The sequence below is a fragment of the Lissotriton vulgaris genome, chromosome 7 (assembly GCF_964263255.1).
Source record: "Lissotriton vulgaris chromosome 7, aLisVul1.2, whole genome shotgun sequence".
Taxonomy (NCBI): Eukaryota; Metazoa; Chordata; class Amphibia; order Caudata; family Salamandridae; genus Lissotriton; species Lissotriton vulgaris.
In genome coordinates, this window is record NC_141695.1 from 723,920,775 (window position 1) to 723,947,396 (window position 26,622).

General features: G+C 43.2%; 1 protein-coding gene across 1 annotated transcript in view; it reads right to left on the reverse strand.

Annotated features, from left to right (window-relative positions):
- LOC147702336 (ATP-binding cassette sub-family A member 10-like) overlaps positions 1–26,622 on the reverse strand; it is a 1,673,715-nt gene that overhangs the window by 97,982 nt on the left and 1,549,111 nt on the right. The window contains exon 36 of the mRNA XM_086930968.1: positions 24,527–24,667. Coding sequence (XP_086787094.1) covers positions 24,527–24,667 — 141 coding nt within the window. The remainder of the gene's footprint in view (positions 1–24,526; positions 24,668–26,622) is intronic.

A 26,622-nucleotide genomic window follows, 5' to 3' on the forward strand; every position in this document is an offset into this window, starting at 1 on the left:
GAATAAGGAACACCCTACCTTTTGTAGCAGGGTGATATCCTTCACGACTGTGATTTACAGAAGGCTAATTGGGAAGGGGAAATACATGAGCTATGTTTGTTGGATGAGATGTTGCCCTGTCGCTTGTTCTGTCAGAGAATCCCAGTGAATGTGGTAATCTAGGCAGGAAGTGGACACTGGGGAAACCTAAACAGCTGGAAGGCTAACCTGCAGTAGCCCATGTGGCTGTAAGAAGGGTAGCAATGATGTGCTAAAACGTTTATCTGTGGTGTGTAGTGAAAGCAGGAAGAGAATTTGCATAAACCTTAAAGCAATATGAGCAGTTGTGCAACACGCTACCAACGGATTGGTTCCAGGTGGCGTTTGATAGTTGCTGAGAAACGTTAAGCTTTGTCTCCTTAACAATACAATACCTACTTGCAATTGCCTGTGACTTGTGACCACAATCCGTGGTGAGGAGATATTGGGTGGAGAGCTGATGTTAGCTTGCTAATACATCATCTTTCAACTGCAAACTTCCACATGAATTGGAATTTTTGTATTGTTCCCTTATGCATATCTTATTCTGGGGGAAAGGATGTTATATAAATTGTACTGTGCTTTTGGGGGGGGATATTAAGGGAAGCTGAAGTGTTGACCTGCAATGGAAGAGTAGCAATTAAGGCTGAGGAAGTTAGGGTGCAGTCCCACTGTAATAAAGTATTTATAGTTTGGAGTGGAAACAAAAAACCACAAATATTATCTTGATTGTTCAGTCATGGCAACACAATCAATACCTGCACCTCCAGTCTTTTTACAAGATCCAGGGCTTCTATGTATGGGATGTGAAGACTGGAAGGAAATGTTTGTAACCTATTTGGAGGCTATAGGAGGAGATGGTTTCGTTGGCTAAAAGAAAATTGCCCATTCTAAAACATAATTTGGGGCTGGACGGCAGAAAGGTTCTCAAGACTCTGCCAAGTCCAGTAATGAAAGGGAGAAATGCAGGTGAAGGGTCTGATGAGGAGGAGGATGATGAGTATGAAATTGTGATGAGAGCGATAGAAGAGAATTTTGGCATGAAGATTAGCATTGCAGTCAAAAGACACAAGTTTTTCCCATACACAGGGAAAAACTACTGAGCAGTATCTAGCAGCCCTAAGAAGGTTGGCTGTTTCATGTAAATTCAGCGATCTCTGGGGTTAAATTATTAGAGATAAGGTGAATAACAGGACAAACAATAGTGGAATCCAGAAGAAACTGTTGGGACAGAAAGACTCTACTGTAGATGAGACCATAGAAGAGGCTGGGCGTACGGAGAATACCTTTTGCTATGTCAAGGAATTGGTAGGTGCTGCTGTTAAGGGAGCAGGTGAATCGGAAAATGCATGTGATGTGAACGTGGTAAAGAAATCCTTGTGTAAGGGTAAGGAAGGAGAGAAGAAAGGAGGCAATATTCAAAATGTTGAGAAAAATACAGTGTGTTATAGATAGGGTAGTGAGCAACACATGGCTGGGGCCATCAATTGTCCGGCTGCTGAGGGAAGATGTTTGAAATTTAAAAAGATGTGTCACTTCTGCAAGTCCAGGAGAACTGTGAAATTTGTGAATGGACAGGAACTACTAGGGGATGAGATGGACTTGGAATCAAGCGATGAGGGGGAGATTGAAGTGATGGTGGTCAGTGAGAAGAAACCACAACTTACTGGTCAGTCAAGGGAAATTAGAGAAGAGTTTTCCCACCTGAATGTGCTACAAAGGTGAGGGGCAAAGACGTACATGTTTTGGTTGGGTTTACTGACAGAATATCGATGTAAAAAATATTGCTGAAAAAATATAGAATGCAAAAATATTGACTTGATGTAAAAAATGTAGTTGTACAAAACATCGATTCAAATATATATATAAAATTAATAAATATTAAATATGTAAAATCAAATTAATATAAAAAATTGTAGATTTATTATTAAAAAAAATAACAAATAATATTAATTGGAAAAGCTAAACACATACATACAAATGTATATGCATTAACTTTAAAACAATTAATAAACTATTAATTTTAATTTACTTTATAATTTTAAAATTATATAAAAATGTGCTAAAAACACACACATATATATATATATATATATATATATATATATATATATATATATATATATATATATATATATATATATATATATATATATATATGTATATGTATATACATATATACATATATATATCAACCAAAAAGCCCCCGAGTTTTTAGAGACACACCAAAGATATTTCAATGAGACTTTTGATTTCAATGTGTGGGACTCTATAGAATGCTGGGAGTGCCGTCCCCTTGATGCTGAAATTTGTACATATTTTGAACAATTGTTGTGAACAAGAACCGACTCACCATTTAGATCCCAAAGAACCCTTCATTAGAGGGTAACATATGTAGGGAAAGATGATTTAAAGTTCAATAACAGTAGGAAAGTTAAAAGTGATTAAGTTAAATAGTACTTTACATAAATTATGTGGTTGTCTGCATAGGAAAATAGTCGAAATAGTGTATAAAACTATATACAATAGGTTGTGTAGTACCTGGATAATGACACTTTACGCTATTCTTAAACTCATTTCTGTGACATATGATACCTCATCTAGATTAATGCAGCAATCACCGAATCTCAAAGATCTTGGTCCCTTTCTCGTAAAACTTTATGAATTGACTGTTTTTTCGAAAAATGTATAATCATCATTTCCCTTGAATTAATTTAACCCTCGATTTAAAATATTTTTTCATGGACAATGATTAGATGGATCTAAATGTAAATAATCATTTTCTGTTATTACTTCATTCAGGAATTGTCGGCTCTGTATGACAACTGGTACTTTACCTTAATTTCTCACATTGATATGTAAAATAGACCATGAAACCGGGTAAATACTTTATTTTGAACATATGGTCATAGAATTTGGTTATGGTACTTTACGTTAATTGTACATATTAGTGTATATACCTTTAAATGTGTACTGGCCATTTTTTTGCTGGGTGGGTTGGTCTAGATGACCATGGAAATGGTAGAGGGCACTCACATGTTTGCACTATATAAGTAAGGTCTAGACCTAGGGACTCCATGGTCCAGTGGAAGGCAGGAGCCGAAACGCGTAGACCGTCCATTTGACGCACGCTACTTTTTGCACTGGTGTGTAAATAAAGAACGCTGAAAATCATCTGTTGCTGTGCCGTGTCCTATGATCTACTGAATGTAGGAAGAAGAAGCTGTGGCAATATATATATATATATATATATATATATATATATATATATATATACATATATACATATATATATCAACCAAAAAGCCCCCGAGTTTTTAGAGACACACCACAAGGAAATTGTTCTTCCGAACCCTTTATTTGCAGCAAACAGCTCCGGCATCTTAGTCATAGGGTAGGCAAGTTCAAAAACAGATAATGGACTGCCGCTTCTTTCCATCCAGCAGTGGGGTCCGTTTTTGAACAATGAAAATGTAATGAAAACAAACTTTAATATTGGCAGCGAAAACATTGTTCAAAAATGGACCCCACTGGAGAGAAAGAATCCTTTTGGTTGATGTTTAACACGCAACTCCGGCCATCGGAGACTGCACCGCCGCTATCTTCATGCAAAGGTCCGAGAGGCTGCAGAATCTTGTTGCAGCCACCTTTCCAGCACAAGGAAATGCAGAATTGGCAAACAGCTTACATAACCTGAGGCTGTGAAGTTCCCTAAATCATCCAAAACTTAAAACCCCAGTGGGTAGCGATCATCCTCCTGCGTGATATAGAGGCACACAGTATGTTCCTACTTGCAGGCACACCCGTCCCTGTACTGCTGCATAGGTTGACACCACAGCGGGGCTGCACCACAGTGCAGCGGTGCTGACTTGCGACTCATTATATCCAAAGCAAAGTTAGCCTGGAATGAGTCAGCCACACAGGTGCGAAGGAGTAACCTGATTTATTCAAAGTAGGAAAACACACAAGATGATGGACGGAATGTTGCACAATGGCAAAACATTCACCCCCAGTCACAGAGCTGGGTTTAATCCATTGTTACTTTGCTCACCAAGCCACCCCAGTTCAGACATGGCCATATGCAAATCAGTCTTGACCCTGTGCCTCATGGGAACAGTCCAGCCTGAACTGCCAAGCCATGTCTTCCCTGGACCGGAATCAAGCATCCTAGGACCGGTTTCTGGCTATCATCCGTCTTCAGCCAGGATAGCTTGACTCCAGTGGCGTGGAGAGCACGGGACTCACGTCTGAGCATACCCGTCCCACTCGGGGTGACAAATGCAAAAACAACAGTTGATAGACAGAATGCAGAACATTGTCATACATTCACCCCAGTACAGAGATCTGGGCCTAAATCCATCGTTTTTCTGCTCACTAAGACACCCCAGTTCAAACATGGCCATATGCAAATCAGCCTTGACCCTGTGCCTCATGGAAACAGTCCAGCCCGAACTGCCAAGCCATGTCTTCCCTGGACCGGAATCAAGCATCCTAGGACCGGTTTCTGGCTATCATCCATCTTCAGCCAGGACAGCTTGACTCCAGTGGCGTGGAGAGCCCAGGACTCACGTCTGAGCGTACCCGTCCCACTCGGGGTGACAAATGCAAAAACAACAGTTGATGGACAGAATGCAGAACAATGTCATACATTCACCCCAGTACAGAGATATAGGCCTATATCCACAGTGAATTTCTAAGGTTTTTTAAATGCTAATTCATAACTATAACATGTCTGAAAACTATGTTTTTTTATGTAAATTTCAAAGTTTTTTTTAAAATCGTAATTCCTAACTATAACAAGTCTGAAACCTATGGTTTTTTCAGTGAATTTCAAAGGTTTTGTAAATGACAATTTTTAAATGTATTAATTCTTATATTTATTTTTTTGATACTGATTTACTAAAAAAAAATTAACTATTTATTTTTAGATATTTTATTTCTTAAATTACAGTATAATTACATTATACATTACATTACAAAATATACTTTCTCAGAATTAATTACTTTAGCTTAAATACTTTGCAAATAGGCAATAGAGTTTTAAGTACAGTAGTTACATTTGTTGCAATGCACAACACAATTTCAAACACAGTGCAACATTGGGCTGAATGGGAATTTCTAGTTAAATGCAATTAGTTACTTTATGGATTACTTTTCTAACCAGAGGACTGGATCCAAGATTCAGTCCTGGGATATCTACTGTAAACAGTTGAGTGAAAGCGTTTTGTTTACAGTGGTGATTTATAAGGAATAATATTGTATTTTAAAAGTTGACTTTTTCACATAGAATCACCTATGTTATCCTATGGGATGAAATTTACTTAGCAAGTAAGTAGTGTTATTGTTACTTTTTCGTACTCAGTGGTCGATCCTAGATCCAGCACTGGTGTATCTCCTGTAAACAGTTGAAAGAATGTGTTTAAGTCATACAGGCGATTTTTAAGGAATATTTGTCGTTTGTGAAAATAGACAGTAATTTTTCTGGTGAAAACCAGACAATGGATTCCTAAGGAAGGAAATACAAGTTACTTGTAAGTATGGTTAGAATTACTTTTCAGGGTCAGTACTGGGCTAAAAGATGCTGCACTGAGGTCTCTCCTGATAACAGATGAGTAAATTGGAATTCGTAGTACATCCAGTAAGCGCCACAGAGCTGCGTAGCAGAAAGATGTATAAAGGGGCACGGCCTGCACCACCTCTCTGCAACGCAGCCCAGTGGCGCTTCCTGGAAGCACCTGGTGAGCTACTTGGCCCCCATGGTTCCTCAAGTTTGAAATGGAATTTTTTCCCTAACTTAAAACGCGCAACAGGGCGTGTTTGCACATATCACGTCAGGCTCCTCCCCTCCCTTCACCGCTGTGTAAACGCTCCCTGTCACCGTTCTAAGTTGAGAGATTAAGTCCCCTTCAATCCTAAGGGTCACTAGGGTCACACTAGCCCACTAGGTACCTCCAATAAGCGCAAGGGACCTGCGTTGCAACGAGGTGTAAAAAGGGGCATGGCCTCTGAACACCTGTCTGCAACGCAGCTCCCTGGCGCATATTGGACATACCCATTGGGCTATTTGGCCCTCAGGGACCCTCAGTATTGAAAGAGAATTAATTCCCAAACTTAAAACGCGCCACAGGGTGCGTTTGCATAGTGGTGAAGAAAGGAGGCGTGGCCTAAGGTGGCGCTTTTTAAGTTAGAGAATTAATTCCTCCTCGATCCTGTGGTTCCCCGGGGGCCAACTAGCCCACCAGGTCCCTACGGTATGCGCCAGGGTGCTACGTTGCAGAAAGGTGTTCAGAGGCCATGCCCCTTTTTACAACACTCTGCAACGAAGCTCCGTGGCGCTTAATAGAGGTACCTGGTGGGCTAGTTGGCCCCCAGGGACCATCAATATTGACAAGCAATTAAATCCCCAACTTAAACTGCGCCACAGGGCGTGTTTGCACACAGGTGAATTCAGGCCCCGCCCCCTCCCTTCACCACTGAGCAAACTCGCCCGTGGTGCGTTTTAAGTTGGGGAATTAAGTCCCTTTGAATGCTGGGGGTCCCTGGGGTCCAACTAGCCCACCAGGCACCTCCAGTAAGCGTCACAAGGCTGTGTTGCAGAGAGGTGTAAAAAGGGGCATGGCCTGGAGCACCTCTCTGCACCGCAGCCCTTACTGGAGGTACCTGGTGGGCTAGTTGGCCCCCAGGGACCCCCAGTATTGAAGGGCAATTAATTCCCCAATTTAAAATGCACCACAGGGTGCGTTTGCAGAGTGTGTTTTTGAGGGGGTGGGGCCTAGGGAGGATTGCGTCTTTTAAAAAAAAAAATTGAAAAGAGGGCTGTGTGGTCCCCTTTCCTTTTACTTTTTTTGGGCCCTGGGGACCCCATCCCCCAGGGCCTGACCCCAAATATAAATTTTTACAATTGTTTTATGGGAAGGGGGCAACGTGGCCAATTCCGGGCCCCCGGGGACCGCATCCCCCGGGGCATGGCCAATTAATTAAATTTTTTTATGGAGGGGGCTGCATAGCCCCCCTCCTCAGGCGACTTCAAGGCCCCGGGGACCCCATCCCCTGGGCCCAGTTTAAAAAAAAAGAAAAGTTAATGGGGAGGGGGGCAGCGTGGCCCCCCTCCCGGGCCACTAGTAGCCCCGGAGACCCCATCCCCGGGGCTGGCCCTCACTGTTGGGGATGGTGGGGGGTCACCAATCCCCCCATATTCCTGCTGGCTCCCCGTCTCCTGCGGGAGCCGGCATTGCTTTTCCATAGCACCCCGGGACACTACAGGAACTGGTCCGGGGGGGTGGCAGTCCCCTGGGCCTGTACAAGGCTCGAGGAGGGGGGCCGCGCAGCCCCCTCCCACATTTGTTCGAAGCCCCAGGGGGTGATGGTTCCCAGGGCTGGGGGGGCCTGAGAACCCCCCACCCAATTCAAGAAGCCCCGGGGGTGGCGGTACCCGGGGCTGTGAGGAGGCGTGAGTTCCCCAGCCTATAATATGTTGAAGCCCCGGGGGTTGGCTGTCCCCGGGGCTGGGGGGGCCTGAGAGCCCCCCGCATCTTATGTTAAGTAGCCCCGGGGGTGGCAGTCCCCGGGACTGGGAGCCTGAGAGCCCGCCACCCATTTTCAACACGCCCCGGGGGTGGCGGTCCTCCGGGCTGCGGGGGGCCCATGAGCCCCTGGCCTATATTAAGTTAGAGCCCCGGGGTTGGCGGTCACCGGGGCAGTGGGGGGGGGGATTGGGACCCCCCACACTATTTTAGTGAAAATGCCCCCGGGATTTGGCCCCCCAGGGGATAATAACCTTTAGCTTTTTTTTTTTCAGCAGCTGGATGCGCGGATCTTACACGCATCACACGATTTTTTTTAAAAAATTGCGGTTTCTTGTACCTCGGTTCTACTGAGGCATAAGATGGCTGCCAACACTTCCTGATTTGGAGTGTTGACAGCCAATTAAAATTCAGCTTGTGCACGGCAGGGTGCGCGTAGGCTGTGCGTAGGGTACGCGGATAGATACGCAGATCCACCGAATCCACTGAATCATCGTGAAACTTTCAGGATAGAAGCGGACCGGAGCTGGCCAAAAGTTTTGAAAATTTTGCGCAGATTCGTCAATCGGTGCAAAAGTTCTCCCAAATAGAATGTTGCAGATTTCCTATGGATAATAGGTCCTAACTGTAACTACCTACTGGCGACTGGCGGTATATATATACCAATTACATAAAATCTAATAAAAAACATTCTATTATAAATTAAACTATTTAAAAATCTTCAAACTTAAATTTCCCACTCCAGTGAGTGCAACAGCAGGGAAAGTGTTGGATAGCGGCGGGGTAACAATTACTATTCCCACTCCAGTGAGTACAACAGTAGGTAAAGTGTAGGATAGCGGAGGGGTAAATATTACTATTCCCACTCCTGTGAGTGCAGCAGTAAGGAAAGTGTTGGATAATGGTGGGATAAAATATAATATTCCCCTTCCAATCGGTGCAACAGTAGGAAAAGTGTTGGATAATGGAGGGGTACAAATTACTAATGCCACTCCTATGAGTGCAACAGCAGGGAAAGTGTTGGATAGCAGAGGGGTAAAAATTACTATTCCTACTTCAGTGAGTGCAACAGTAGATAAAGTGTTGGATTGCGGAGGAGTAACAATTATTAATCTCAGTCCAGGCAGTTCAAAATTTAAAACAAACAAAATATTAACAACAAAAATATTTCATTATATTTTTAAAAATACATAAATATGTTAAAAATTAAAATACACATATATTTAATATTAAAAAAGATTTAACAAAACATATTATAATGTTAAATACATATGATAAATACCTACTAATATTATATTAAATACAATAAATATTAAGTTCCAAACAAATAAATATTTTCAATGAGAAATTATTTAGAAACAAAAACATTAATTATTACAGGAATATACTTTTTTTATTTCCTACCCTATAACACCACGAAATTCCCAACCCACATCTAAATTAAAAAAAAACTTCCTTAATTAACATAATTAATTACCAATCAAAGAAATAATATTAATTAAAAAACAAATTAAAACTCATAAACATTAATTGACTTCCCTATAATCTCCACAACCCACAGCTTAAATTAAATTGTGGCAAAATTGATGACACAATTAAAAATAATTTTCAATTAAAAACTAATAGTATTTAACAACTAATTATAATGAAAGTAAAATGCATTTACTCCCCACTGTACCCCATTACAGTAAAACCCACACACACAAAATATAAACAAATACCGCAATTAAATATCAATTAACTAATATTAATGATCAACTAAATAATAATTAATGAAACATAAATTGCTTCCTTCCTTTACGCCTATAAACCCCACAACCCACACCTACAATTAATTACACAATTTCCATATTGAATTTTCAATTAATTAATATTAATTACAACTAATTATTAATCAATTAAACATAAATTACTTCCCACCTTTTACTCCTATAACCCCCACAACCTGCACCCAAAGTTAATCACAACATTTCCATAATCAATTTTCAATCAATTAATTAATACAAATTAACAACAAATTATTAATTAATCAAAAATTACTTCCAACCCTTTACCCCTATAAACCCCACAACCCACACCTAAAACAAATTATGCAATTACCATAATTAATTACCAATTAATTAACATTAATTAACAACTAATTAGTAATTAATACAAATAAATTACTTCCCATCATTTACCCCAATAAACTCCACAACCTGCACCAAAAACAAATCACACAATTACCATAATTAATTACCAGTTAAGGGATTGATTTTAATCAACAACCAATTATTAACTAATTATACATAAATTACTTCCCTCATTTAACAATAGAAAATCGCAAATAAGTGAATATTAATAAATAAAAATAATAATTCATTATTATAATGAAATTACTACCCACCCTACTCCCCTATTAACCCAGAACCAGCTACAGAACTAAAAAATGCTAAATGTACTGAAAATAAAATTGATAACTACTAAAAAGTTAACACATATATTAAAAAACATCAACAATACTTATACAAAAATAAAACATCACATACATTTAAAATATAAACTAAAATACATAACACTAATAAAAAAATCGATATTTTAAACAACTATACTTTTGGAAACGATATTGACTCCTTTCTTTTGAAAGCAATATCTTACCTAAAATTCGATATTCTTGACCACAATATTCTTGCTGTCGATATTTCTGTGACACAGTATTTTTAACTCGATATTTGAGTAAGTCCTTATTTCTGATAAACTCGATATTCTTTATGAACACCTTTGGGTTGATTCATGCTGGTCGTTTACCATCAATGACAAATTGACATGGGAAAGATTGGATGCATGTGAAATGTGTTCCCCTGATGCTGAATCCAAGGGTATTGTGGGGACAAATTGCCAGTTTTAGGGTATTTCCATGCAGAAGTAGAATTTCAGAATAGGAAGGCAATGGGAAAGATTCATATGGTTGTGAAGGGGAGATCTTTGTTAGGTGGAAAGAACAACTAGCATTGGGCATGATTTTGAACCCTTATCACCAGAAAACCTACATCTACTGCCCTACTTGAGCGAAACAAGAAATAATCTGGAGATGGAAATATGTGGTCCCTTTGATTGTTTGGGTGTGGGTGAAAGGTATGCAGTGGTAGTTCATTGGTTCTCGCAATGGCCAGGGGCGCCATTTCTGAGTGAAGTAAAGGCTTTAACGGTGGTCGCTTTCTGTGAGGAGGTGTTCTGACAACAGGGTTGTCCTGCCTCCATACTGACCGACAGTGGTCCCCAATTTATTTCAGAAGAGTTGTACCATTCTAGGGGGAACACTTTAATGGAGCGCTTTAACCGGTTTTTGAGAGAAAGCCTACAGTTCGTAGTGACAAATGATCCTTGTTGGAGGAGTCAGGTTAAAGATATTATGTGGAACTATAGGACCACTCCACACTTTGGCAGGTGAGTCTCATTCTACTTAAATGGAGAGTGCCCTGTGCAGTGGAGGGGTCAGCAAGGAGGTTCAAGTCAAAGGTATCTTGAGTTGTATTTGTGGGAAGTCAAATAAGAAGATGGAGAAGTGTCAAGCTGTATATGTTCAGAGACATAATGAAAGGAATGGAAAAAAAAGAATTTTGAAAACATTGTGCATCAGAGAGTGTGTCCGGGTAACAGGGTGATGAAAGGTTATGCCAAGTTGTCTGAACCACGGAGAGTTGTTGAGTTAAGATATTAACATGTTGTGTGGAGAGTAACGCGAAGGCCTGAGAGGAGGAACGTGACACATGCATATGATTGAAGTCCTAAGCTGGTTAAAGTTAATGTATGCAATTAAAGTATGCACCTAAATGGCGAACAAATGCGTCTTGTTTTTTTAACTCTTGAATGTAAGTTATGTAGAGTTTAGTAGCTCTATCATTGATTTAGATGTATGAATATAATAATTATACTCCTTATTGTATTAAAGAAGGAGGATGTGTGGTATCCTGGCAACAGGATGCTTCCACTGCTGGATTCTAGAGTGTTGGAATCCAGGAGGATTTGGAAGCTGGCAGTTGCTGAGGAGCTGGGATGTGACAGGGGTCACTGTATGCTGTCTAATAAACTTCCTAATTTCTGCAAGTGGCTGTGTCCTGTCATCCCCAAAGTAGTCAGTTAGACCCTCTATATTCATTGTCATGTCTTTTTCTTGGTACTCTCTCCATGTCTGAAGATGGCAACTGTTTTAATCTAAAAAAGTATATCCTGCACTCTGCTTCTTACCCTTCACCTACATCAGCTGACCCACTCCTCCTCCAACACCCTATCAGCCTCAAAACCCCAACGGACCCCCCACGGCCGCCCAAAATCCCAATTCCGTCCCTAATGACAGTCTCCGTACTATAAGCCCTACTCTGGCACCTTTACTTGAACTACTCCTTGTCGCAACCCTATCCCCCCACCCTTCACCAGCCCCCTCACATTCCCCGCCCAACTCTCCTCCAGCTCCCAGAGACAAACGACACCCCCATGACACTCCTTCCCGTAATGACTCATCCCTCTCCTTAACTTCTACCTTACCCACCTCTTTGGAACCAACCATAGACCAACCAACACTCATCCAAACCCCCACGTCCGCTATTGACCGTCCAACTCCAACTCCAACAACTTACCACCTCCCTAGTACACCTACTCCCCCTCCAAACAGTCCCTTAACCGACATTCCCCCTCATACCCCTACCCCTTCCTACTCTAACTAAACTTCCACCCACTACGTTCTTACCACATCCCTTCTCACCCCTCATATTTTCCCCCACCTCTCCCCCACCCCATTCCAGCTCATCACACACCACCCACACCTCTCCCTTCTTCCCCCCACCCCCAAACAGACCATCACACACAGCCCTCCTTCCTTACACCGGCCCTTACACCCCTCCCCGACCCTCCCAAATCCCCCTACAAACACAGCACCACCTACTCTATCCCCCCTGAGGAACCTCCCACTCTAAGCTTCCAACCTTCTCTCTCTAGCCACTCCTTCCTTAACCCTTCCTTCATCCGAGCCTCTTCCACTTCCCTCCTCTCCAACCTTAGTCAGACACTTCGTAACGTGGACTATAATCTTTCTACCCTGGCTACTGAACTTACCCTGCTCAGAAAAGATTTCAATCGGTTCAAATCCTACAAACCCATAGCCCGCCCCTCTTTGCCCTCTGCCCCATGTGCCTGCTCTCGAAAACACCCATATCCCAAACACTAGGTATCAACGCCTCTCCTCACCCGCTCCCACAGACCCTTTTGAGCCCTGAATTCCTACTCTGCCCGACCTCTCTGCCCTCTGCAACGCCTACCTTAACAATCCCCCTCCTAAAGACCCATCCCCCCTCACTCAGATATTCCTGTTATCTTAGGAACCAGCAGAATCCCCAAGTCGCTGAGCTCCCCCAGACCTCCCCTCAACTCACCAGCATTCAACTTCTCCCCATCCCTAACACCAACCCTAAACCCCTGACCTGCATGCTCATGAACTGCCGCTCGGCTGTTTGTCATGCAACCTAAATCTCAGAAACCATTCTAAACGAGGATGCTGAAATCGCCTTCCTTACTGAAACCTGGCTCAAAGACCACTCTACACCCATCCTTGACCTTCTGGCCCCCCTGACTACTCTATTCTGAGAAAAGACAGGCCTGAAAAAATAGGGGGAGGTCTAGCAATCATTTATAAAGAACTACAACTCTCCCCAATTAATAACACGGACTACACAACCTTTGAATACTTAGGAGCCGAACTTAAAATTAAAAGCTCCCCCCAATACGACTTCATAACATCTACCACACTCCTGGGGAACCCCTTCCCTTTGCTGAAGAACTATTGGACCTTCTAACTAAATCGCTACTTTCCAACTCCAAAAATCTCTTCCTAGGACATCTCAACCTGCACTGGAATGAACCAGATGACCCTGCAACCAACCTTCTCAATAGCCTTCTTGAGATTAGCGACCTCAAGCAACTTTGCCACTCCACCACCCACACCAAAGGAGCTATTTTAGATGCCATCATCTCCAACCCTGATTTGACATCCTTATCCAACATCATCCCGATCGATTGGTCTGACCACCATCTCATTCTGTTCATGATCTCCCCGCCAGCCCCACCTGCCCCTAAAGAAAACCAATATTACTACAACTGTGACCAGAAATCTCAGGCAAATCCCCCCCGGCGCTTTAGAACATAAACTCCAATCCCAACTCAGCCTCACCCCCCCTTTTCAAATGCAAATGAACTCACTGAGCATTTTAAAAAACAGTCTCTGAGGTTTTAGACCAACTCGCCCCTCTGAAAACAAAAACGCTAAAAAATGTCCCCTCTAAATCATGGTTCACCCAAGACCTGAATAAAGAAAGACGCTCACTGAGACTGGCTGAAATAACATGGAGACAACACCCTTCCCCATCCCATCTCGCCCTTCTCAGTATTGCAAGATCGTCCTACAAAAAACATTTTTTTTCAGAAAAAGCTTCATTCTTTCGTCTACAACTCTTTACAAAAATATACCTAGAGAATTGTTCAACTTTATTAGAAACCAAACCGCACCTGCACCCTCTTACCCGGTGGCCTCCATTAACAAATGCGAAGAAATTGCCAAACTTATTCAGTGAAAAAAATTGCAAAAATTGATCGTGCTTACCTAGACACTCAACCCTTGCCCACCCATCAAAACCACCTGGGTACTACACCCCACCCACCCCTCCCATTGAACACACCCCTGACTCCTTCACTCCTTCCCCTTCATACACCCCTCCTAAACCCCTCCTCACTAGCCTTCCGCTTAAAAATAACGCCTCATGGCATAACTTCTACCCCGTTTCTGAACAGGAAGTCTTCAACATCCTAGCCAATCTCAAACCATCCTCCCACACTAAAGACCCGCTCCCTTCCGTACTCGTCCAAGACCTAAAACACGTCATTGTCCCCTACTGGACCAACATCTCCATTCAACCCGGACAAATCACACCAATCCCCAAAAACCCCAAAGCAGATCCCAATGACCCTAACAATCTCCGCCCTATCTCCAACCTCCCGCTCCTCTCCAAAGCCCTCGAAAAATGCGCCCTACAACAATTGGAAAAACATATTGACACATTCAACCTTCTAGACCCCCTTCAATCGGGCTTCCGCAAAGGTTGCAGCACTGAAACCGCAATGCTTAACATAGTCGACGGTATCCACTTAGCCATGGACAAGTGCGAGACCTACCTACTCATCCTCCTCGACCTCTCCGCTGCTTTTGATACAGTCTACCACCCATCCTTACTCAATGCACTCAAAGATCACTTCGGCATTAATGGCACTGTCCTTAACTGGTTCACATCCTACTTCCAACATAGAACCCAACAAAATAAAATTAAAAACTCCCTCTCTAGACCCACGCCTGTCTCCCTAGGTGTCCATCAAGGATCCAGCCTCTCTCCCGCCCTTTTCAACCTCTTGATGGAACCCCTTACCCTTATACTTAAACAAGCTAAAATCAACTATCACTTGTCTGCTGACGACACCCAACTGTACTATAAAATAAAATCCCATGCCGATATCCTACACCTTAACACTGCACTTACCAAGATCCAAACCTGGTTGCAAAACAACCATCTTAAACTTAACCCGAACAAAACTGAGATCCTCCTCTTCTCTCCCAAAAACAACTCTCTCCCCATTCAAACATTGATTGATGACCTTAATGCCCTAAACTACTCTCTTTCCCTCGCCAAATCTGTCAAATCTCTCGGCATCACCATCAACAATAAACTCACACTCAACTCCCATGTAAAAAACTCAGCAAAAAGTGCACTTTTCACACTCCGGCATTTCAAAAAAATCAAACCTTATATCCCAGCTGAAGATTTCAAAATATTTACCCAATTGCTGGTCCTTTCCAAAATCAACTACGGAAATGCCCTTGTCTCTGGTACTCCCAAAATCCACCTTGCCCCCCATCAAATCCGTCCTCAACCTCGCATCTAGACTAACAACAAACTGTAAATGTTTTGACTGCATCTCCCCGGCCCTCAAGACCCTCAAATGGCTCCCCATCGAAGGCAGATCCTCCCATAAAATTGCTTGTATTACACACAAAGCCCTCTATCAGAACACTCCAACATATCTCACAACTAAACTCAGAAAAGCGGGCTGCGCCCGAACACTAAGAAGCACCAACACTCTACTTCTCATACCCCCATTCTAAAAAAAAGCCTTGAAATCCCGCTCCTTCTCTGGCAAGGCCACAACCATCTGGAATGCCCTCCCCAAAGACCTTCGATGCAACCCCTCCTATGACAGCTTCAAAAGAAACCTTAAAATTCACCTTCTCTCCACATTTTGGGGCAATTAAACCCCTATTCTCCTCTCTGAATACACTCTCCCCCTTCTTTAGACAGCCCAGCCAACCCCTCTCACCCCCCTCCTGACACCCTTCTCACCCCCCTCCCCCTAACCATACCCTCCCTCTCACTGCCATATCCACAAAGTCCTCCTTGGCATACTGTAAAAATACTATGTACAATTTTTTTTTCTTTGGCTCTTTCAGTTGGTTTCCTATTTATTTTATAGGCACTCTGCTCAATATGTTATCTTAATTATTCCTTTTATTGATGTATGAACATTTGTTTAACTTGTTTCTTCTACTGTTATTGTGGATTTCTTGTCTATTACCGTTGTTGATGTAAAGCGCTCTGATACCCCCGGGTGAAGTTAGTGCTATATAAAACCCTTCAAATAAAATAAATAAATAAATACTAAATTACAAGGCAACATTGTTTTGTTCCATGAAATGACAACCCAAAGCTTGCTTGTTTGGATCCTTTCTTTGCCATTTTACCCTTCATACTATTTCAGTATACCTGGTATTGCTAACATGTTTCATGGTCCTTATCTATCTTTCCTTGGACATGTTTCCTAAATTCATTGAAATAGGTACACAAATTGTTTGAAAAACACCTTATATTGAAGAATTTATTGTATTTTCAAACCTATTGTCTCTTATTCCTGCCTTCACTGCTATAAAATGTGCTTAATTTCCTACTCTTAGCTTTTCACTGTTTCATGCTGCTCAGTTTGGTTTGTACCCTGCACAGTGCAAAGAAATTGCCCTCCTTTCTGGCACCAATCATACACTGTACTCACCCATATTGCCCATCAGTGGCCTATAGTATGATAGAACACTCTTCCTGCCTGCTATCCTTTCTTGTTTTGGAATGATTTTTTTCTTTCCTCTAATTGTTTTCTTCTTAAATGTTCCATTTGTTTCTCCTTCAGCATTTTTTTCTCTCCTTCTTTTCTACTTCTCTTTGGGGTTCCTCTGAGCTCTGTCCTGGCCCTCTGCTGATGTCTATCTAATTCCCATCATTCTCAGCAATCAAAAATTTTGAGAAGGAGCAGTAGCATCTTGTTTGAGGTTGCATGAGAGTATCCAATAGTGTGTTAGGTTGGGGGAAGTGTAGTTCCTGTTGTGAAAAGTTCCATGATGAAGTTTCCTGAGGTGTGCTAAAGCTGGAGAAGACTAGCACCCTGTATGAGAAGCTGCATGGGGGAATGCCCCCTGGATGCAATGTGGCAGAAAATTAGTGCCATGTTGCAACGGGAAGTACGGGAAGTAGTCCCCTGCTGGTCTTTAAACCTCCTTAGGCCCTATTTTTGTGTAATGATTGTGTTGAACGACCATGGCTGTGGGCCATCATCTTCTTCTTTTTGGTCGGTTTACTCACAATAGTACACAGTTGACATTTTGCAGACTTTTTGCCTCCTTTCTTTCATTTTCATCCTGCAATCATGGCAGACTTCATTGGTTTAGCTTTGGATGAGTCTATTGTCCAAGGCATTCTAAATGCTCCTAGTTTACTACATACACCAACATTCCAGACCATCACACAATCAGATGACTGGACTTAACGAATCATTCTCAAAAGGATGCACACACATACCCTCTATGAAAAGTTGATCTGGCTTATGCTGTCCACTATTCTAGTGGGCACCTCGCACCAGTCCAAATGACCCTTATTGATGGTAGGTTTAAAGGCAACCTGTATAGAAAGCTATCCTATCGGTAGCTTTGGAGAGCAGCCTTCAGGCTAAGTCTTGAAGGGATGTAAAGCTGCTTGTTTTACCGGTCTATATCTCATAAATGACCAAATGAAAGGAGAACCACGCGAGTTATATATATACAATATATGTATTTATTCTAAACACATCCCTCTAGTCTCTTTATGAGGCTAGAGGCAAAAGTACATTCAGTAAACTTATTAGCACACAGTAAATTAGCACAATATACGTTGAGCCCTAGGGGCCTACCAAACCGTATATTAAGAAAGTGGTATAAGAACCACGACTGACATAGAGACAAGGCCTAGAGCCTTAAGAACTGCTGGGGCCACCAGGAACCATCCAAGGTAGTGGCACAGGGGACCCACGAGGGATGCATGCAGTGTCTAAACACAGCAGCGAATCACCAATAACTTCGATGGGGAAAGTTGCGGTTGGAATTTTAAAGATTAAGGACACTTGGAAGAGGACTTGGAGCAAACCCCTTTAGAACTAGGAGGTTCTAGAGTCAACACCCATGGCAGCACCGGAGTACTTGAGTTACCTCACCCAGGGAAGCCGGGTGCATAGGTGTCTTTTCGTGTCCGGCTTAGTCGCCGATTTCAATGGCGATCTGCTGCAAAGTGCTGCTGGCGTCGAAGTGGAAAGTGTCCGGGTGGATCCAAGGGTGGGTCGGAGATGTGAAGAACCTGAAAGCAGAGGGCACAGAGTCTGGGTCACTTGCCAGTGACCAGGCAGGCAATGAGCGGATGCCCACCGATTTTGGGTGATTTCAGGTGAAGAAGGTGAAGCTTGAGTCTTCAGCCATGAGGACCAGGAGGCGTTGACGATGACCAGGTACTGGATTCGAGCTGTCCCACAAAGGATGTCGAGTGCTGTGGTGTCGGTTTCCGGATTGGACACAACAAGCCTTGGCAACAGCAACCCACGCAGAAAGCAGAGATTGGCTTCGGTGCAGGCCAGCAAGGTCTGAGGGACTCACCACTCAATGGGGAGTCCGGGCACGTCTGGATCAACCAGGGAAGCCCAAGGAAAAGAAGAGTTACCTTCATGGGGGCCCACCAGTCGACGGACCAGGGATCGCAAAGGGGCCTCAAGCAGAAATGCTAGAAGCGGGCTCACGGAACACTCATGAAGTGTAGACCCACAATCTTGGGTGCAGATGGTGCTCGGGGCTTGGACTACAAGTAGCCCAATGCACAACACCAGGAAATTTCAGGACGTTGATGCACTAGCAAATGTGCACGGTGTCCAGGAGTTCTGGTTCCACATCACTCGTGAGGGCTGCAGGTCTCAGCTTTGCTGGGATCTCATGTCGGCCTCTGAGGAGTCTGGAAGTCCATTTTCTGAGTCGCAAATACTTCAGAGTCCGGCAGGAGCTTTGGAAAGGTAGACCGGCAAGATGCTTCTTTGGTGCCTGTTTGAACAGGGGAGTCACTCCTTGACCCCAAGGGAGATTCTTCAGTCTTCTAGTCGATATAGTGTGTTGAAGTTCCAGGATTCAGCATGAGTTTTAGCCAGGTATAATCTAAAGTCCTGTTGCCAGGGGTCCTTTACTTATACTCAAGAAAGGGGTTGGACATACTCTGGGGAACCACCCATGGGAGGGTCAGGGGAGAGGGGTGGTTACACCCCTTTCCCTTTATCCAGTTTTGTGCCAGAGCAGGGTGCCCCTGCAACCGGTTTGAACTGGGGTATGCACAGGGACACTAAGTGTGCCCCCAGCACTGTCTGAAAAGCATTCTCTGAATGCACCCCGCTAGCCCCAATACACTGAAGCCTGTCTAGGAGGTGTTTACACCTCCCTGTGGCAGGAAACCTATTGTCAAGGCCTCCCCTGCCAGAGTTTCGTCCATCAGCAGGCGGTCAGACTCGTGTCTGTGGCTGCAGCATCCTTTTTGTGATGCTGAGGCTCTTTTAAACTCTTACCGGGAAAGTAAGTGTGTACATGTCTTCTCCCTCTTGAAGGGTGGAATGCTACCCCCGGTAGTATTCCAAAGTGTTTGACACCAAACACAACATGTTTTGATTAAGCCAAACCAAAGTTAGCATTAACCGCGAGGATTACAATGCACTTAAGAGTATATGGTATGGCCATATCACAGAACAGCTATAAGGAAGGGATTCCGAAAGCTGCAAAGGGGCTCAGCACCCTCTCACACAAAACCAAGCCCTCTGCCTTCAGGATTGTCAAGGCCTGCCATAGGAGTGTCTTATAGGTTAATAAGTGTCTGTTTGATATGGTGGATGTAGGTATACTATATCCAAGTAAGGGGTGCTTACACCACCTTACCCAGGCTGCAACTGCAGGCCTGTGGTGCCATTTCGGAAGGCTTCCCAGGGGTGGCATAATACATGCTTCAGCCCCTGGTAGGCCTCTGGGGTACCTATGCCCTTGGTACCTAAGGTACCATGTACTAGGGGCTCACAAAGTAACTCAGTAACCAATATGGTGTGTACCTAAAGTACATGCAATCAATTTAAAGAGAGAACAGCTAGGCTGTGGTCCTGATTAGCAGGGAAACAGCCAGACTAAAGTCAAAATACCAGTGAAACACAGCAAAAAGTGGGGGTAACCATAGGAAGCAAACCCTACTCTCCTACACTAATAATTTTAGTAAGATTGGTACTTGATCACATGGTGCTGCATCAGGGACTGGCTTATTTTAATTATCAGTACAGCAAAGCGGATTGCAGATTCAGTTTTAGTTGAGATCCAATCTCCTTGAGGAACAATTAAAGACTACCATATCAGCCACTCTCTTCAAAAAGAATATGGGTGAAAGAAACAAAACAAATAAGGACCATAAAGAGAACCTCCTTGCATCTAAAATCAAGAAATTAAAAAAGACTTGGCACAATTGTTGTTACAAAAAGTCTACCCCAACACTTCAGATGACTATAAACTACCAGAATTTAACCAACAAGGTTGAGGCCATGACTCGGGATAGTCTACATCAGGGTCCGAATGCTCTACATGAACTCAACCCCGTGGTCCAGTGCCTCAGAGACAGAGACCGACAAGACATCAAGACCGACGATGCAGAGGATAGGTCAAGGTAGATGGCGAGGCAATACCCCACCCACAACCAACAGCAACAATGGTGGCCTTCGGGACTTTGGAGTTTCCCCAATCCGCCTTATCACCAACCAATGGCACATTTCCAACCACCAACATTCAGGTTCAAGTTTTTCATCCTGGCCTCTGTGCACTATTGCCTATTACAAACAATTGTAAAGTTTTCAAACAAACTTTAATCTCTCAAACTGTTGTCCTTCAACATATGAAATAACAATGACCATACAATAAATTGTTCAAACATCAATAAATGTCCTTATAACATATGCATGTTTAATTTGTTCGAATCACAAATCAGTTTCTTTTGTATATTTACTGGCTTAACATCACAAAGTCAATGTTTTGAAAGAACCGCTCAATGCATTTCAGACCCCATCGGCCCTTCTTCAGGGGATTGGTCTGAAACTCTGTTGGTGTAAGTAACAAAAACTGTACTAATCTTATTTAAAGCTTGTAGCCGTGGAACGCGGCTTCCCCATACAACCGGCCTAATGTGAACATGGTATTCCAATCTTTATCCAAGGTTTCCACCCGAGGAACGCGACTTCCCCATCGGACCGTCCTGCTCCAATACAACGGCTGTTAAAACGCGATGCCTCAACCATTTTTCAATCCATCTTGCTAGGCTTATAACACTGTCAGATCAGAGTTGCCTAATATCTCCACTGATGGAGTGTATTTGTTTCAACTCTTTCCATATCTAAGTCCATTTGGTCTATTAACAAGAGGCACCTTCCGTTTCTCACCACAATAGAATTCATCTTGTTGTGTTCCTTCGGGCTTGCCATGACATCCTGATGCAGCAACACGATTAACTTTGGAAAGCTCCATCTTGACATGCACACACCATACTGTGAAGTTGCCATTGTTCTGCTCGCACCACTGCCAGTTCAACGTATATCCGAGTTTGTCTGATATTGTAAATATTTTTACCTAAGGAATATTTATCAAAGCTTTTGATGAATTTTCGGGTTTTTAACTGTTACAATGTTTTCTTGAGTCATGAACCTGCATTTACTTTTGCAACCTTTCCCAGAAGGCATGCGCCTTTATACGGAGTGTCCACTACATTTTCCATACCACTGCAGTTTAGCTCTACTGTGGACGACAAGGCTTTTCCATGGCGCAAGAGATCGTCTGTCTTCCCTGGCCATGCACTACGTCACTAGCCAGTTGGTGTAGCCTTGTTACACCAAGGAAGTGAAAAGGCAGTACACCTCAGACAACATTTACCCTTCTGAGGCATGTTATCAATGCATCCGTCCAAACAGGTACTTGTTTTTGCATTCAACAGCTGTTTTTTCCAGTTCATGCGCAATCTTCCCATTTCGGGCCGAGCATATTTCATGTCTCCCATTATTGGGTGTTCTTTTCTTGCTTAGGTCCAGATACGCAGCACTGCCGTCTATTCTCCTGTCTGCCCTTAGTCTGATGTGGGGATTTGACCACCATTTTTAAAGGTTTGCCGCACGTTACATTACATATTTGCAGTTTCACTCACTGCTACCCCTTTGAGAATGAACTCATAACCAAGTGCTTTAGTCTAACAGCACGGTCCTAGACCAGGTATATTTGGGGAATAACAACACACTTTTTGGTGTATACAAGAATAGCCATGTTTTATGTGTATTTTTAAGTCAACTGTGTATGTTGTGTATTCTATGACTATGTATCACAGTCACACTTCTACCATCATTTTTTGTTTCCGCACAGGAATCTGATGCAAACTCGAGTTTCCGTGCAGAGATTCAAGGTGTTGTAAGGTTGCCCGACAATTCGGGTAGGTTGCTTCCACAAATAGTCACTTCAAGGATTGATTAACTTCATGGTCTCTTGATAGACCTGAAGAGAAACACTTGATGAAAAAGTTATGTGCTCTATGAGTGCATTTTGACAAGTTATTTGTGTACAAAAACCTAATATTTTGTCTTTTTCAGGGAGCATGTCTACCAGTGGAAGTAACGCCTAAGGGGCAACCCACTCCAAAGCACTGGATGTATATATCTTCCACCATCTGAATTTGGTATGAGTGGATAGCTCACTTTTCACATTGGTCCTGAAGAAAGCCGCTACACCTCTACAGAGGGTAAAAGCCTGAAACATGTCGACTACAACAGTTCTATGACAGGTTGAATCTCCCCCTGTCATAACTTCACTTTTTAATCCTGACCTCTGGATGACCCATTTAAATTGTTTGGCATACTATAGAGTTAGTTTTAGCTCACTTACACTATTTTCTCTTCTTCCCTTTCTCACCACACCCCGCGTATCTATTGGTTTTTGGAAACCTCTTTTTCTTACAAATCAAAACATCCCTGAGTTCCTTCCTCTCAGTGAGGGGGTTGCAGCCCTCACTTTGACTAGGTTTGTAGTGTGAGGAGGTTCCCCGATGATGAAGCATGCCACCCACGGGTGGGTGAGGGAAACTGTCCTGAAAAAGGGACATTCTAGCACTCTCTTTGTTGTTTAGACCCAGGGGCCATTTTTGTGTTTTCTAGCAACGGGAAGTACCACATGAAGTGAAAATGTGGTGAAGTATAATGGTGTTGTGGGTGATAGCCACAGTTTCACCAGATTTTTACTTTGAGATTAGTTGTCTTTCTATATGAGAAGAGTTGATGGTTAATGCAGCTCTTCTGTGTTCTAAGTGAGTAGATATCTTCCTGCTAATGTGGTCTGGTGTCAATGTTTGAATTGTTGGACCTCTCTAGTATTGGATTTTTTCATCTTGTCAATAATGTTTTAGTGTGGGTCTACTGAAGGCTGTCATAATTGTGTTCGAAAGACATCCTGACATTTCTGGTGCAGTTTTCAGAGTGCGTTGTACTGGGTGCAGATTGAGTGCTTTCGTCAGCTTCGTACTTGGTCATGTTGGTTTAGCCAGTTAGTGTGGTTAGGTAGGGAGTGTATTGGGAGTACTGTGTTGCACGTCTGTGTGTGTGGTGCAGTGTGTTGTTCTTGTTGGAATGTGTGTTTTAGTTTGCTGAAGAAAGAGAAAGTATGAGTTTGTTGTGCTGTGTAATTTAGCAGTGTGAAGTGAACTGGTGACTTTGTGTATGAATTTAGTTGTTTTGTGTTGGAGTCTGGGCAAGGGAATGGTGAGATTTTGTTTTGTGCCTTGAATGTCTAAACATAGGGATGCCAGGGAAGCTCTTTATCAATGAAAGTGGGTGGGTTTAATGCCCTGGCTGTCACATGACTTAGCTTCCACAACTATATGCACCATATGTATAATTGTTGCATGGTGCCACTGTCAGCATGCAGACATGTGGCAGTAAGGTTTCATGTTCGAGGTGGTAACAAGACGTTCATGTTTTGGACTATTGTGTGATGATAGAGACAACCTCGTAGTTTCCTTTCTTTTGTGTGGCATAAGGCATGAAGAACCACATGTCTTGACTCATCTCAGATATTCTGTTAGTGTTATTTGTTGTCCTTGTGTTTGTGCATGGGTATTAGAGAGCCTTTATACCCATGAGATGTGTGAGGTGTGTCAGTGGTGTTATGCAAAATTGTGGGTCTCCCCTACAAAGTATGATGAGGGCCCCTTGAGTCTTCAAACTCTCACAGATATTCATAGGCTTTAGGAGTGACGGAGGTCCCCTGTGCTACAGGGGTTCCAGGGGCCTGCATTACGTCTGAGGTGTGTATAGTTCAATGAGGTTCATCTGGTGTTGTAGGTAATGACATCAATCTTCACAAAGCAATCCTATTTAGTCCCCTCACAAACATTATTATTCCCCATCTACTTAGACATAATTGATAAACATGTCCACCTTCCCACTAGTTTCCAAATCATCCCTATGAAGTGTACAAGTTTTGAACACAAATATATATTTACAATGCTGTCAGTGTTAGAACATATATTTACCTCTCTTGTCGTGCAGCATGAGGGAAGATCTTCAAAATATTCAAATGAAGGGCATCAACTTGCTGCTGGTCACGGACTTTGATTTCCAAAAAGTACCCTTTTCCAAACTTGCTCTTTAATTGCTGGATGGAGCCAATGCACCTGTAGAGAAGAAAAACTCACTGCATTACTAATCACAGTGGGAAAAAAGCATGCACTATTAAGTGTGATATTGTAACCAGGATCCCTTGGTCATCCATTGAGAAACACTACTCATATGAACGAGTCTAATTATTGAGGATCCGCCAGTTCCCCTTGTAGAAATGGTCCCTGCTTGCTGATAATATAATCAAAACACAGGTATGCCACTCAGCTAGCAGAAGCAGCATGTGCCATCAGGGGAATTATAGCATCACTGAAATAATGATGAACAATAGCAAATACAATTTAAATGGGAAAATGACGGTCAAAAGAGAGCACACTTAGAATTCTGGAGAGGCGCTTTAATAATATGACAAATTGCATCTTTTTTTTTTTGTAAGACCTTTATTGTACATTTTCAGTACGACACAATGTAGGGCCTACAACCTCCCGGGGGTCCGGCGGCGAATGGGAGTATGCTGTACCATAATGCAGACAATGCAAAGATACGATATGGCTTAGGTCTATGATTTTTGCTTTAACCCTGTAACAAAACCGTACGTTAAATTAAAAACAAATCAATAACGTTCTATTCTTCCCTAGCGACAAAACAATGTTCAAGTAAAGAACATAGCAAACATTGGCAGTGCAACCTCTGACCCACCCCCCACATTCTGACGGCAAATAATCAGTAGGACGGAGTTCACCACAACAGGAGAGTTACCCTTCGGCACACATGTAACTCAGACCCAGTTCCTAATCTGAAAGACACTCATCTGGGTCAACTCGTGGAGGCTCGCATATGTCCCCTCTAAATTTGTTCCAGGCCCCCCAGATTTGTCCCCACTTTGCAGGGCACCCCTGATGAATAAAGACTGCTTTCTCGGCCACCATTGCTTCATCCAAGTCCTTGCACCAGTCTCGCAATGTGGGCAGCACGTGAGAACCCCACAGTCTCGCAACGTTACGTTTTGCCACCAACATTCCTAACATGGCCCAGTCCTGCTGTCGATGGGTCAGGTCCTCTGCGTCCCAGATGTTCAACAGGCAGCGACGTGGGTTGGGCAGCAGGGAGACAGCTATGGTCTGGGAAATGGTTCGTATTACCGCTGCCCAGTACATGGCCACCCGGTTACAGTCCCAAATAGTATGGAAGAACGTTCCTCTTTCTCCGCAGCCACGGAGGCAATATTCGTGAGAGGCTCTCCCTATTCTGTGAAGGACCGTCCTGGTGTAATACGTGCGGTGCAGCACCTTTAACTGAACCAGCTTAAGTCTGGAAGGAATTGCAGTTTCTCGGGGCGACGAGAGAGCCTCCTGCCATTCCGAGTCATCAAGTTCACCAATATCACCCACCCAAGACAAACGTAGTTTGGTCAGCATGTCAGGGAGGTTGTTGACCAGTTTCTGGTATGTGTAGGACGTCGCTTTGTGGGACATATGTTCTGTCAGCAGCCTGTCGTCTAGAGGGGTGGACTCCTGCAGTTTCGTTCCCGCCTGAATGACTGACAGAAGCGCATGCCATATCTGTATGTACCTATAGTATTCTGACTGTGCCATATCGTGTTTGGTTTGTAGATAAGTGAAATCCACTATGTTGTTCTTTTTCCAGAGGTCCCCCACCACAGATATACCTATGGAGTCCCATGCCTGAAACCCTTTACTATTGTCCATGAAGCCCAGCCTGTGCAAGTCCCATAGGGGTGTCATTTGTGTAACAATGTTCGCGCACTGAAGATGTCTATGTGCCTTGTACCAAAGCTGAACCGTGTAAACGGGTCGGACCCAGAAGGTCGGTTGGGGCGCTACGACTATATAGGTTTCTCAACAATCCCCTGGATTCAGTACTCTGCCTGTCCGCCATAAAGGCGGGTTCTGTCTGTGGGGCGTGGAGCCAATAATTGATTTGCTTGAGATGGGCAGCCCAGTAATACAGTTCAATATTAGGGAGCGCTATGCCCCCATCGTACCAGTCT